At 39.2% G+C, this 15,890-nt stretch overlaps 1 protein-coding gene across 1 annotated transcript in view; it reads left to right on the plus strand.

Annotated features, from left to right (window-relative positions):
- ANKFN1 (ankyrin repeat and fibronectin type III domain containing 1) overlaps positions 1–15,541 on the plus strand; it is a 62,939-nt gene extending 47,398 nt beyond the window's left edge. The window contains exons 12-17 of the mRNA XM_074889223.1: positions 1,855–2,021; positions 3,454–3,604; positions 5,363–5,531; positions 8,981–9,147; positions 12,458–12,677; positions 14,748–15,541. Coding sequence (XP_074745324.1) covers positions 1,855–2,021; positions 3,454–3,604; positions 5,363–5,531; positions 8,981–9,147; positions 12,458–12,677; positions 14,748–15,541 — 1,668 coding nt within the window. The remainder of the gene's footprint in view (positions 1–1,854; positions 2,022–3,453; positions 3,605–5,362; positions 5,532–8,980; positions 9,148–12,457; positions 12,678–14,747) is intronic.
- Positions 15,542–15,890: the final 349 nt, after the last annotated feature.

A 15,890-nucleotide genomic window follows, 5' to 3' on the forward strand; every position in this document is an offset into this window, starting at 1 on the left:
GAATTCTGTAGCAAGGGATATAAAAACCTTTAAAATTCTCTGGGATGTTCTTAAGCACCTATACAGACACTTACATTTTCTACACTCCATAAGATTTTTCCATCCAACCTTGAACACTAAATCTAGGTTTAAAACTTTACTGTTCTACTTAATAAACTTGTTCTGTGGGGTTCAGAGTTCCTTGGAGCCTGGTATAGTTGCTAAAGAATTCTTTACTGACCACAACCCTTCTTTAATTTCTGCCTAACATGCCCCTAGACTTCAAAATTAGAAAAATACCAAGGTAAGGACTGATCTTGGAAGTTGCTTTGCATAGTCAGATCAGTTAATATCATTGAGAGTCATGGGTTTTCAGCCCTTCAAGCATCAGGGTATCTGCAAACTCATGTTAAACATAGATAGTTCACATAAAGATTAATACATGTTTTCTGTAGGTAACAGCAACCTATTTGTCACAAAATGTAAGTAGCCAATCTCTCTAAAACTCAGTTGCATAGTTACCCAAAATGCTACAAGACAAGTCATTGTCTTAGTCCCTTCTTTAGCACCCTCAACTAGACGATGACTGCTGTGATTAATTTTTGAATTAGAGGCACTTTCTTGAGCAGAGACTCTGCTTTTCGTACCGGAAACTGACAGGCAATCAAAATACACATTACCAGGTTTTAGGAACGTTAAAAAATTTCCAAAAGACAATAAAACTTACCTGATCTATGTTAGATTTAATGTATTAAAATGTGTTAAAGGTGTAGAAAAATGTCAATCTGGGCAAAAGTTTTATATTAGGAAACCCAAAATACAGGCCTGATCAGATTTCCACAGAGATCCTAGTGGAAAAAATGTTCCCCTAATGGTTTACACATTCCTATCTAATGCCCACCCTTTCTTCTATTACTTGTTTAATCATCGAATGGGTATTTTGTTCATGAAGTGCTTGTGAAAATGAGGGTCTAATTGCATTGGTCAGAGCCAAGCATAGCACTAGCAGATAATTTGATGGTTCCAAGAGTAAAGGCATAAGGCCAGGTGTCTAATCCTCACCCACTGCAGAAGCACACATTTCTCAGGATGGCAGCAGACATCATTTTTAGGGTAGTTTTGGGGAACTGCTATACATAGCCTTGAAAATGTCTCCTGGCTTCAGCAAATACACCATCATTATTAATTCCTTCTAAGCTCTATTTGTTAATAAAGGTATTTGTTCAGAAAACACCGCCATTAATTAAATTTTGCAAACCACCAACCCCCATGGTCGTAGAGATCTTCCTGTTGACAGCAGGTGATACAGAACAGGTTTTTGAGAGATGTATTTGGGACTCTACAGGGATTTCTTTGGTGACAGTACGGGCTTACACAGCCCCTCTCCTCCACCTTCCCCAGGTGATAGTTTTTTCCCAATGCTGCTCTGCTACACACCAAACGTCAGCCAGGGAACTGCTCTGGCTGAAAAATGACTGCTCCTTTTTCCGAGTTGTTTTTCAGCTGAATCAGTTCCCCAACCCAGCTCACTGCTGAAATGATCAGACAGGAGTGCAGAGGTGGGTGTTATTTAAGCTAGTTTAAATACTACACTTGTAGAAGATTGAAACCTCAGTTTTTTAGAACCAATCCCTGCATGACGTGGAGAGCTTAGAGAACCTGTGTATGGCTTTAAGTAAAAAGCTGTCGAAGTGCATCCAAACTACCAGAGATTATTTATATGCTTAAGCATGTGCTTAAATGCTTTGCGAATTGGGAACACTGTTGAAACAAAAAGACGGCTGTAAAAACATTTGTTTCTTTTTGATCCCAAATTCTTCCGCTTATGTGGAAAAAAAATGAGATTTTTATGTAGGACTGTTTCTCTTAAAACAGGACATACTTTCCTATCACAAACGAAGTCAGCAACGCCTCCCTCCCGGCTTGTATCTGGGTTACCTTAAACTCTGCAGTTCTGTGGATCAAATCAAAGTGCTTGTGTTGCAGAAGTTGCCTAATGTCCTGTGTCATGTTAAAATCCGAGACAACAGCAATGTCTCCAAGTAAGTGAATATGTACATATTTACACACACATATGTAGAGAGAGAACATTTGTTTTAAGTTTGAAACAACTGATCAAATTTAAATGCTAAGGCAATTTTTGCCGTTGCAAAATTGTAGGTGCCAGCAAAGTTTGGCTCAGGTGTGTACCACCCCAGAGATCAGCGCTGAACTAAACAGGTGCACCTGTGTGTTTCCAGCAAGCTGAAGGCCTATCCAGAACACATGCGTATGAGCCCACTGGTTTCTAAGGACAGTGTTCTCTGGTTGCTCAAATTCTGCACAGTGGTAATGATCTTCCCTATATCCGTTAGGAAGACCATAGCCTGCAGCCCTGATTCGGCCTCCAGTGAATTCAATGTCACCCTTTTTATTGATTTTCACTCACCATGGGGTGTTGGAGCAGGTGATTTTTCTGTGTATTCTCTTATGCAATATCTGGTTTCTCGCTCTAATGCACAGCAAGCATACAGCAATTGAAAACACATATTCGGACAAACGCTATCAGCCATTGAACTGTTGTGCTCTGGGAAAGCCATCTTCCTCTTCATCCATTGCTTCCCTTATCTATCGGGCAAGTGCACTTATTTGTACTGCCTAGACCTTGCCTAGTGGGCAACACATTTTCCTGGCTTTTCTGGAGCTTTTTAATCCTATATCATTTCAGCAACCAGCTGATAATTTTGCATATGGAAAAAGGAGCTGGATATCTATATGGGTAACAAGGATATCCAGAATGTAGTAGTTAACAGTAACAAAGATTTTGGAAGGAATATAAAGCCTAGTGCTTCAGAGTTTATAATAATCTCTGACTCTTGAATTTTAAGATCAGATCTTTATTTAGGAGCAAACTGTACCACATCTATTACTCATCTTGTAGTGGCGTTTCCTGTACATTTTTTTCTTGAATGTTTGGTGCTGGCTGCTTTTCAAGACCGAATACTGGGCAGGGTGAATTAAGGATTTGATCCAGAAAGATGATTCCCATGTTTATCAGGTCTAGAATGGATATATGTCGAGCAAACCAGGAAGTTCTTTGGCTCCAGTGAGTATAAGAGAGTCTGTCACAGAAATTAAACTTCCTGCTAATTGTCACTGTTGTCATTTCCAATGTATGCTTTTTAAAATATTGTGGTAGATAGGGAATTATGTGAAGAAGAAAACCTGGATTGAGAAGCCTTAGTGAAATATTTCAAAGGCAGTTGGACTTCCAGAGGTTTGCAAGGAATGTTCAGCCTGATGTACATGTGCTAGAAAAATTAAACTTTTCAAAGTTAGAATTTTAACCACAAACAATCAAGATTGCACAAGTTTAGAATGTTTTGCTATATGAGGATTAAACTATCAACAGATCCCAAATGCACATACATTGAATTCCTGCTTGTGCACTGAACTTTTGTTATATTTCTAATTTTAACTTGACTCAACATACAGAGATGAGTGGGAATGGATCCAAACACTTTCTGGCTCAGAATCTGTGGAAAGTATGGATCATACTTCAGACTGCCCTACTCAATTGTTCTTGTATGAGCTCCAGATGGCAGTGAAAGCTCTCCTTAAACAGATCAATCTACCTCTGCATCAGGTATTTTCCTTTGTGGTATTTATCACCTTTTTAAAAACTGATTCTTAAGAACACTAAAAGCTACAAACTGTGTAACTTGCAGGTAGGGATTAAACGTTAATGGTCGCAAGAAAAGAAAAGCTGAGAAGTATTGTATTCCATTATTCTAAGTGTGTGTAGAGGAACATCTTCAATAAAACAGTTATTTTCCTGCATACTTGAACATATAAGGTTTAAGAGACAAATCTTCAATTAGCTCCTATTTTTGCATCTGTTAGTATATTTGTGCAACTTCAGGCAGGTGCAAATAAGCACTTTTGCACGAAACTAGTAGTTGCAAGCACCTTTAACCAGCTGGCAAAGAAAAACAAGTATTTTTCCAGGTGGGCAGGGCAATTGACTGTTCTTTTGGAGGTAGTGAGGGTGTAAGAAAGTCCTGCTGAAGACACACACAGATAAACGTAGCACTTCTAAAACACATAGTACCAGACCTCCAGATTGCTGTGGGTGAGGAGAGGTATCTGGCTTCTGGCTTTACATTTAGGTACAAGAAATGCATATGTGAATAAATAAAGTCAGGGAGGATAATCTATGATGTGAAAGATCCATGAAAAAATAAGCTAAGGAGTTTGTTTCTTGTTTACATGAATTCCATTTTATTTTGGTCTACAAGGGTAAAGAGGGCTTAAAGTAGAAGTAAATCATCTTTATATTCACTTCAAGGTCTATTTGTGCAGCTAGAAAGATGTGGCCTTAAAATAAATTAATCTGGTTCTACATTTCTTGATTTTGAAAGGTTTAGGTTTTGCTTTTAAAAAGAAATCCATCAGTGCTGCACCTTCTAGCCTGGGAAGAGCCAAGTAAGACTCAAGTAAATCCAAAATTGAGACAGATGGTGTGTGCTGCCTTGTGGGCAGTCACTCTAATTCAATAGGGCTCTGTACAGGTCTCTATGCTAGTGTATTTTCTTGGAGGTTATAGCTTTTGTGCTTGTCTTTTTTTTTTTGAGCTAGGGACTAAAATATTTAAATCAATGTGCAATATGTTCCTTAGGCTGCAGCTCAGCCAAGCATTTAAGCTCATCTATTCTGCATGAGAGATAGACATAAACATGACCTTGCAGTTAAACACAGTTGTAAATGTTTTGATGACTCAGGACCAAACTTCTATGTTAATGAATTGAATTTTTAATTCAACAGATTTATTTATGTATTTTTATTATTTTTGTGGTAAGCAGAATCATGGACAGTGACACTGGTGCATACCCAGGGTAAAATGCAGTGCTGCACACAGCAGCTCTACAGCAGCCTCAGGCCAACTCCTGTGTGTGCCATTTTCTCTTGCTGCAGCACTTGTTAAACCTTTTCAGTGCTGTGTTGAGGGAGAGCTGCATATTTCTCTTAACCAACCCTAAATTGAATCTTAAAGGTTTTTAATTGAATCCATTTTCATGTTTTCACATAATTATGCAATCATAATCTTGAAAAGCACATGGCATGTGATCATTTTCTGCCTAATAAGAAACATAAATGTTGTTTTCAGGGGGGTTGTGCCTGTGTGTTGTTTTAATGTGGAACATTGCAGCTTTAAATCTTTATTTTATGTAGTGACATGAACCCACATTTAGCCCCCCCCTCCAAATATTTATGTTTTATAAAAATTCCGAGCTTGATGTTGTGCAAATTTTCTTTAATGTTTTATATCATTTGGGGTGTTGTTTATATAAGTGCCATGTTGTAATTCTCTCCTATTTCTTCCCCCGCGCGTGTCCCTCTACAGGCTAAGCACTTCCGTCTGTATACACAGGAGGTGTTGGAACTGGGTCACAATGTCTCCTTTCTTCTCCTGCTCCCCGCCTCAGACGACGTCTGCACTGCCCCAGGACAGAATAATCCTTACACCCCACACTCAGGATTTCTTAACCTCCCTCTTCAGATGTTTGAACTTGGTATAGTAGCTTGCTTCACCTAGAAATATTAACCCAGTCTCCTTATAATAAAATCACAAAGTTGTATCTGTTTTCCCCCTTGTCCCAGTGGAGAGTCAATAAATCACATGATGGCTTTGGCAACAACACTACCTATAACTGTGTACAAGTTATAGAGAGAGCAGAGCAGTTAAAGCATATACTGTAGCAATCGTTATTGAAATGCAAAGCATAGAGCAAAGCCCACAGTTATCCAGTATGTGTCTATAAGCTTATTTGGATGATGTTCTTTAAAAAACAGAACCAAAGAATTACACACAACATAGCAAGGCTGGAGTGAAAGGAGATGCAAAAAAAACCCATCTCTCTAAGTAGTCACACAAATAATCACCAGTTTTGTAGAAGAGAATTTTTGCAGTTCCCGATTGCAGATGGTCCTGCTTAAGGTCTGACTCCCTCACACCTTTGTGAAAGGTCTGACTGGAGTTTCCCATGTGAGGGTCATCTTTTCCTTCTGATTCCTGGAAAAATGCAGGAGAGTCAGTCCTGTTGCTGTGGTGCAGGAAAAGCCTGTTGTGAAAAATGCCAAAGCACTGGACTTGAATCTATTTCTGTAGGGAGCACATCCTGTGCTGTAGCAGATTCAGCCCTCTTGTTCCACTGCATTGCTGACTGGGTAAGAATTCCCCAAAACAGAGTTTTCCAGCTGTCTCACAGAAGGCATAAGATGCTTTAGCTTCAAGGTCCTCTAGTCCTCATTTCTTCTTCTTTGGTCCACAGAGAAAAGAAAGGTTCCACATAAAAGCAGCTCATAAAGACTTAATAGCTCTTTTTAGAAAGAATATTGTAAGTATGGGGACTGCTGAGCCTTACAGGAGCCTTAGTCTCCTGTTTCCTTCTGGCCTGTAAAACCAGATATCTTTCTTTCCTCTGCCTTGGAGAAGAGAGAAAGATATGAGCCAAAACTGATGGAGTCAGTACACAAGGACCCACTACAGAATAAGTCTCAAGTGGCAACTGTGTCCTCAGTGATACCTCTCTTAGGTGTTTATGTGGCACCAGTACCAGCACCACCCTATTTCCTACGTATCATTGCTAAGTGCTGCTAGAGTCACTAATGTAGAAGAACGATGATTGGATGTTAATGGAGGATCTTACCAAGACTCCATTTCTGTAGTCACAATAGATCCGTGACCTACAATAATCCAGCAACACAAATTTCATTTGGATCGTGCAGGGATATACAATTGTTTTATGCCCCATCAGCCAGAGCACACAAAGTGGTGCCTGTGACAACTCTGGGTTTTTATGCTGGTTGTGGGAGGACAGATGACAGCTGAGCTGCCATAAAATTATGAGTGGTACAGACAGACAATACATGAGCTGGTGTAGTCTGCCAAGGAAAAGTAACCCCTTCAAAAGAAAGCTAACGTAATTGAACTAGAAGAGTTAGTTCAGTGCTTTGGGTCATATGGCCACGGCTGTAGTGCCCTAAAGCCAGACTTACTATCTTCTTGACACGCAACCCTGAAGCCGACAGTTAGACTCTGTGTACTGAGCATGTCATTTCTCCCTATGAGAGGTGACTGCTGCATTCACTGTGCAAATTAATGTATGAAGCAAATTCATCTCTGCTGAAATTAATCTCCACGCCAGAGGTTTTGCAGACTATTTAACTCTCATTATGTGGTACAAAGGCCAGGGGCAGGAGTCATTCTCACTTCTGGGACACAGTTTGCATCAGGCTGACAAAGCAACAGACACTGAAGGGGATGATGTACAGATAAACATGCACCAGAGTGATCTCAAACAGCATTCTGGGTGCAGACCTCTCTGTTTAGCAATGTTGCTGCAGTGGGAAAGCTGTTCATGGCGGAGAAAACAGTATGGAAAGCTGCATTTTACTTTTAAGGGTATTTTTTTAAGTAAGCAATCATCTGGCCAAAGGCAGATGACATTTCTATGTGACTTATTATATATGTATCCCTGATGTTCTATAAAGTGACTGTGATTCACATCTCAAATATTAGAAGCTTCCATTCCCCATTAGCTGGTGGCTACCAACTATATAATTGCATAACCACAAAAGACTATGTTGAAGTAACATTTGTTAAAGTAACATTAAAGGGTCTGACTTAAAACCACAAAGGCTAGAAACTTCAGCACTGAAGCTGAAACCGCGGCTGTAATTCACTCAAGAGTCCACCACATATGGCATATATACTGTAAGACCACACACTATTCAGCCTAGATCCCTGCAATATCTAGGCATCATTGAGAAACCAGAAGGTAGAATCCTTTCTTTCCTTGTTTTTTGTGGGATTTCTATGTTTAGATTAGGCCTTTATTGTTATGCTAATGATGTTTCTGTGAGTGGATTTCTTAGTTTGAGAAATTCTTCTCAATTATTCTTATCATGTTTTTTATAAGGGATAAGTAGATGTGACACTGTTTTTATTTCTTTTTTAATATTTATGATAAGAACATATGCAATTTACACTTGAAACACCCTGAAAAATATCATGTCACAATCCAGAAAAGTAGCAGTTATAAGTCAACTGGCATTCACTGCTATAACAAGATCATGCTGCATGCCTGCATTTATTGAATCACCAATGAATAGAGAAGTATTTCTGAAAACTTGTTCTCCCTCAGCAAGTTTCAGTATGTCTGTACTGCAGTTTGTAGAGATAACTGGTAAGTTTTGCCTTTCAGGTTCTGGAATAAGGTAGCTTTAAGAGGCCAGGTAAATTAACATTTGTGAAGCTCCATGGCACTGTAGCTGTTCTGCCTCTGTTACCTAGTTACCTCTTTTAGAGGTAGCTCAGATAGCTCTGTGCTACTCCAAAGTCAAACGACACAAAGCAAGAGGTCATGTCTGAACTTTCTGTGCTACGTTTCTGCATGAGAGTTCAGAGGATGATATGTGATAACACCTAAAAGTTTTAATTGTTTTACCCAAACTGTGATATCACTGAAATGCTTTTACTGCTGAGCGATTTACATTTAAGTTACTGATTTAAGCTAGCCTAGCCCAAGAGAAAGTTATCATCCTTTGAAATGATATTTTCTTTCTGAAACACTCAATTAAAAAAAAGATTAATTCCATTTTCCAGTCATGTCACTACTTTCTTGATAAAAGAAATTATGATCTATAAAAGCCTCAGAAACAGCCTTTCTGATTAAAGCTATCAAGGGCAAGAAAGCCTCTGGAGTTGCATACTAAGGACCTGATTAGCCTTTCACTTAGATATAAATTAGAAATGACTCTTTTGAAATCAGTGAAGTTACAGAGTAAATCCAGTGTAAATGAGAGAAGAATTAGAGCCTGTAATATTTATTTCTAGCTTAAAGTAACCCATCCAGAGTTAGTAATTATATTTAATAAAATTTGTGTTCTGAAAGCTAAGGATTTCATATTTCATAACCAGAACATAACAATGTTTCCTTTGCACTTGGTCTTTTCACAGTTCATTTTTGCTGTTACAAGGAAAAATTTATAAGCCTGTATTGCCGCCTTTCTGCTGTCATAGAGCTGGACTCTCTGAAAACCCAGCAATCCCTAAGGGAAGCAATTTCAGACAGTGAAGTCGCTGCAGCCAAACAAAGACACCAGCAAGTTATAGACTACATACAGGTAATAGTCTGTTTCTGGCTATTCCAAGGAGATTTTAAGGTGGCTTTCTTAAAAATTGCATGGGGCTGTAATTTGAAATCTAAATGGAGAATTATTCACAGACATCATAAAAAGAGTAGTTGTATCAAAAGTGCAATTCTGTTTTTATGAAATTCAAACCCAGAACATGATTTCCTTAGTTGTTGCTTTTATACAAGGATTTTTATGGGTAAAATCAAATGACAGTTATACTAGACTGTTATAAAGAAATGTGTCAGTCTGCTTGTAAAACTTGCTCCCATCTAATGTGAGGTAGGCTAGTACTGTGCTTGGGCATTCATTTGTGTAACCATTTTTCTCTGTCTTTGTGAATTGAGGACATTTTTCACCGTGATAAGTTGCCAATTAAACACATTAAAATGAAAATTCAGACTAGGTTGTGGAGACAATCTTCATCAATGATATCACAGTGAAGAAAGCAGCTCTGCATTTAAGATGGCAAGCTAGCCCCAACAGCATCTGTAAGTCTGTCCAGCACCATGCAGTGATATTGCTTCAGTCCCCCAAATGTTATCAGACTTGTCTAATTTGCTTATTCTCTGTCTCTCACACTGATTTTCCCATACTGTTCCCAGATCAGGACTTTACCTACTCAACTCAGGGATCTTTGAACTACACCTCATTGTGCAGCATGGCAAGGCCTGTCCTTTTGCAAACCATTTTGGCAATTGGTTATTTATAGATAAAACTCAAGACCTTTGCAGACTGCACCTATGGACACAGTTGATCTGTCTTTCTACAGGGGAGGTGCAGATAAGTTTACAGCTCTATATTCTTAATATTCAAGCAACCTTCTGTTGGCATAGGAGCCAAGACAACCATTTATCCCATTGATAATATGTTTGGCTCTCCACAATTATGAAGGAGATGATAATATTTCTGTTACTCTTTGCTCTGAATTCAGATCCCCTTTGCCTTGTCCACTTTGGAGCAACCTGCAGGGGAGCAGAGAGGAATGTTCCATTGTACTTTCACCACTCAATCATCTCCTTCCACCTCATCTTCCCATTCTCACACTCAGAAAATCTAGCTTTTTCCCAGGGTGCAGGAGAATTTGGAAAATGTCTATCTTTCACAGCAAAAATAAGTACGTATGTATTAATATGCATGTGCTGTATAGACAGTTCTGTATTCTTCTTCTCCAAAGTGTTTGTGTCACATATATACATTGGGAAAACATGGCAGAACATTTTAAACTTCAGTGTTTTGTGCTGAATTATTGTGACAGTGTATTAGCCTTGTCAGGTTTCCTCTCAAATGAAAACCAGCTGTATTCCACCTATTGGCAAAAATATCTCAGCCCACCACATACCGCAATCTTCAGTGGTGACCACAAAACCGCAAGAGCATTTGTGTGATCCTAGATCTAAGACAGTGTTGAAGTCACTACACAAACCAAACATTGTAAAGAGCAAAGGAGTCTATATAAATGCAGTTCTGAAAAGGAGTCAGAGGGCATCTGAAAAGTAAAAATTTAAAAAAAAAAACAAAAACCCAACAAAAACAGCAGATAAGGTACTTGGAGTCTTTACCAGAATGTTACACAGCAAGAAATCTACAGACACTGAAACTACAACTGAAGTTAAGCTGTAATTTATATAGCGTAATGTTTCAAATGTTCCTAAATTGTAAAAGAACCACAGTTCATTAAAATGACTGGTCCATTGTCCCAGGAGACACTGCAGAATGTCATCAGGGAGAAAACTGACAGGATTTGCATTTTATTAATCTTCATGCAGTATGATTTTTGTTTGGGGTTGAGGGAAGATCACAGAAAGGAAATACAAAAACTCCAAAATCAAGTAGGTGAGAAGTTTGCTAACTGGCATTCTCTTCATGGAGCTACACAGAAGTCTTGAAATGACGTAGGATTATGAATTAATCTCTGAACCATTTGATATTCTTATCAGGGTATATTCTTAGCTCAATTAACTCAGTGGCAAGGCTTGCACTGACATCATTGGAATCGGGATTTCACCTTTATATAAAAATGGCCATACTAGGTCAAAAGAAAGATCCATCTATCCAGATATCCTGTCTCCAAAACAGCTCATCAAGAACTGCCCTAGCTAATCTGGCATCTACAGTATCCTTTGGCAATAAATTTCACACTTTGAATGCACATTTTGTGAAGAAGTCTCTCCAGCTAAGAGTATGTGCTGGAGAACTCGTCTTAGAATATATCAGTCTGCAGACTCCTTTTCACTGATCCCTCTGTTACTTCCCTATTTGATAATACTCACTGCACCCAGTACCACTCACTTTTGCCTATCCATTTACTGACCCCAGGCTCTCATTCTGCATTCTTGAAGAATGTAGCTTGTGTAACTGCAAAGCAGTTTCCCTCAAACACTGCAATATTAATATGAAGGCTCACTTATTTAAATGCATAATCTTCTGTAGGAAGAGAAGTACAATGAAGGTTCTAGAAAGGATACTGCAGCAGAAGGATATTATACCCACAGGTACTGTCCTTTGCTGGTTGCAGCAACATTTGCTCAGTCATCAAAGATCTCAAATTGCTTGAAGATGTTAAAGGTGTTCCATTATCAAAAGACTCTCAAGACCCACATTAAATAGCATCTTTCTTCTCTGCCTAGATACTTAAAGCTATATCCTGCTATTGATTTAGGCACTTGTCTCTTATTGCCATCAACAGGCATGTGTTAGAACTGTCTTAGTGTAGATTTATACTATTAAAATATATGCAGACCAAAATTATGATAAGGGGGAAACCTGCGGTCTGGTGCATAGCGGTGCTTCAAACCTCCATGTGTGGGTATTCTTCTACATGTATGTATATTCTTTCTCTGTTAAAAACTAGGTTTCATCTGAGCACTCTTCTTTTGAACATAATCCTGGGTTTGCAAGGATGCTCAGCAAGTCTTGCTTTTGTTCCAGTACAGAATGAAACCAGCTTTCAAATGTGCTACAAAATTTATCACATTTTTTACTCCATCAAAGACAATTTTTGTTTCCTTTCCATGTCAGAGTTTAGGCCTGGATTCACCCCTCCTAACTACAGGTTCCTAACTGAGGTACCTAATTTGAGAGCCTGGTGGCCCCAGGCAGCCTCCGCAGTGGTGGAGGAGAACAAGCACCTAACCAAAGGCAGTTCAGACCACCTAAATCTGAATCGTCCTGTCAGGGGATCCTTCTTCTCTCTGTTGGCAGTGACTACACACCTACTTGGGCACTTGAAGAAACTACACACTTAGGTAAATTAATAGACAGACTAAACTGTACTTTTTCAATATTCTTTTCTCTACAGCAAATTGATGAGATCTGGAGGGACATGAGATGGATCACAGAAGCACTGCAGTATGCAAGATACAAGCAGCCAGCAGCTGGCCTACCCATAAAGAAGCTTGTGGATCTTTCAGAAGAACACTCTCAAAAGAAAATCAGTTCAACCTCTTCACATCTAGATTGTCTTCCTTCACCTCCCCCTTCACCTGAGGCTAGAATCCAGAGGAGAAAAGCTGTGAGTGGTAAGAGAATTTTTCTGTGTTCATCAAGCAAAATCTTTCAACCCACTTTTAATTAAAACAGTTCTTGTATGTCTTTTATAAAAGGAATTAATTTTTTTCCATACCTGCCATGGTATTTTAACAGTCATTTTACCAGTCATTTGCGACTCAATATCCTGAGATCCCTCTACCATCTTCACAATCATTTTGTGCTTTCAACTACTCAGAATAATCGCTCATCATCAGGCACCTTTGTCACCTCACTGTTCCAGATCATTTAATGAAGAGATTGGAAGGGACAAGTGCTATCACTGCCATCTCCATGATGTTCAGAATTAGAAAATCCATCCATAGTGAAAGCTGACTACTTCATTTGTTGTCTACACCAACAATCTGCTATTAATATATGGAGAGAGCTTTCTCTTTATCCCAATTACAGCTTCATTGCTTCAGAACCTGTGGTAAAGAACCTTGTCAAAAGCTCTTCAGAAATCTAAGGATGCCTGCGTATTAATTGTGCACATGTTCATAATCAATTCTTCACCATAGTTCTAATAATTTGTCCGGAATCTAAGTCAAACTTTTCCATAGTTTCCATTTGTCACCTTCTGTTTCTCTGATACTACAGCCATTTTCTATCCATGTTTTGACTGTTCCTCTGCTTTGGAGCAATTCTTTCTTACACTCTTCTTTGTTTTGATAGAGCAAATTCTAGTGCAAATAGTCCGGTTTGATTTAACAGTGATTTTCACATACCTCAGTGTTCTTAGTGTTTTAGACAAGCACTTTAAAACCCAGAATTACACAAATAAGTACCCACCTCATTGACCATATTGCTTCTCTGAACAACTGGAGAATTAAACTGATGAAAGAAATGGATCACAGCAAATAAAGATGAAGCAAATTAAACAGTAACACCTAATTTGCTAACAGAATAAGGACTTTGGAAAAAAATGTAAACCATCATTCTGCTGAGCTGTCTTTTAAGCAACAAGTAAATAAAACAGTAGAAACAAAAGCAACAGATGCTATGTTAAACAATTGCCATGACCATTTTGGTAATAATAATTTGTTTTTTCAAATTGTCAGTTCCATACAGTTAAGAAAAATGAATAAATCTACTCTGATTAGATTAGGTTAAAAGAAAATAAACCCAAAGCCAATGGTGCTTTGATTTGCTCCATTACACAGTGGTGTTCTTTCTCAGCATCTCTCTCTGAGCTAATTTTTCTCCCTGCATTACAGGCTATGAATGCAGAATAATCCTTAGCTTTGGCACCATGTAACCTAGAGCATTATCTTGTCCTGCATGGGCTTGATTCATTATTGCTGTGCTATATGGTAATTTACACTAGGTCAAAGTGAATAGTCAGCACTGTATAAAATCTACGTTTTCTTCCTTGGATCTAATATAAACTATCCAGGGCAGTGGAGCATCAATCCATTCTATCACATATGCCACTATTTATTATGTTATTGATCCTTCTACAGCCAAAAGACAGCAGTGATTTCGGTGCCAGTGTGAGTTTTGCTCAACAAATTCACATCTGCCCTGGTGGGCAAATGGGTAGTTTTTGTTCATCTACCTCCGTGTCTTGCCTCAAGCCTCTTAACGCACACACACATACAGTTGCACCCTACTCACAGTTACAGAGGTATAAATCTGAAGTAACTCAACTGACATCTTTAATAAAAACAGAACCCTGATTAGAGTTTTTCTCTTTCCCAAATCTCCATCTCTATGAAATTTGGTGAAAACAAGATAAAAGAAAACGGATCCTTTGAGAACGTAGTCCCAATTCAAATTCTCATTCTTCCCTGTACTTAACAGAATAAATTATTCTTTTTTGGTTTTCCTAATTCTACCACCACCTCACTAATGCATCTGTAAATCCTCCCTGACTACTGTCTTTGCTGTCACCTAGGCCCATGGACAATTCCACAGAGGAAACACACATACATTGTCAGAATTGTAGATTTGATTCTGAATTAAAAAAAAATAAAATAAAATAACAAAACACAACATAAATGACAGGTAAGTAAGTTCTCTCCTGTGCTTGTCTTCTTAGTGTTAATCAGTTCTCTTTGCAGATTCTCAGCCCTGCTCAGATGAAGAAGGCTGCTCAGAAGTATTCCTTCCAACTGACAGCGACTATGACTCCAGTGATGCATTAAGCCCCAGAGAATTAGACCTGATTTACTCCTCCTCACATGACATAGCCCAGCAGGCAGGCAGTGGCCTGGGTGGCAGTGCACCTGATGTTCTCCAAGTCCACGACATGAAGCCGTGCCTAACATTGAAAGAAGGCCTGACAGAGTGTAGTGCCTTTGATACTAACGCTGAATGTTGCACAGAGTCTATGAGCAATCTAACAATGTCAGGGCTTACATCGAAAAGCATAGACAAGTCCTCTAGCTCCAAGCAGCCATTGAGCTTTTTAGGGAAAAAGCTAGGGAAACATCAACATTACAACTACTTCAGCCGGCATCATCGCTGGCTGCGTGTGCACAGCGAGACACAGTCTGGCTCTCTGTCTGAAGGCGTGTATACTCAGCATCTCATGAGATCTTCAGATTTGTCTCAAGAACCTACCTCCAGTGAGCAGTTAAAGATTTCCATTGATGGGTCTCGGAGCACTTTCTTGCCTCATGCATCCAGCCTTCCAGAAGATGGGAAAGGCAAGTATGAGGAATCAAGGCAGAATGTCCACAGGATACACGTGGAGCCTTATAAAACAACACTTCTGGATGAGGAGGGCAAGTCCTGGGCAACGAGCACACAGTCTGTAGAACACAGGGATGTGCACAGTGCTATGCAACAGATAACGGGTCCAGATGACCAGTCGGGTTCTGCTGTCTCAGAAGTCTTCAGCAGCACACTTTAACCCCAGGCTCCTGCCTTCCTTCCCACTGCTCTGCATTATGCTCATACTTTCAAAACCACTTGTAAAGATCCAGTTCCTGAAATGGCAACTCATGCCACTCGAAAGAATCCTAATCTTTTGACTTCATCACCAGATTTCTGGTCTTACAGGGGTATCTGTCATGATGCAAGCATATTATTGGCATCTGCAGTTTTGCAGATAGAGTCGTAACAGTCACCACATACAGAACGATCTGTGGCTGCAAATCTTGCAGTTCTCTCGATTTCCATGTTTCTCTGAGCATGCAAAATTTTAAGCATGAGTGGTTCTGCCTGCAAGTTAGCAGAAACTGTAACATCCTTGGTGTCCT

Source organism: Strix uralensis, chromosome 19, assembly GCF_047716275.1.
Source record: "Strix uralensis isolate ZFMK-TIS-50842 chromosome 19, bStrUra1, whole genome shotgun sequence".
Lineage (NCBI taxonomy): Eukaryota > Metazoa > Chordata > Aves > Strigiformes > Strigidae > Strix > Strix uralensis.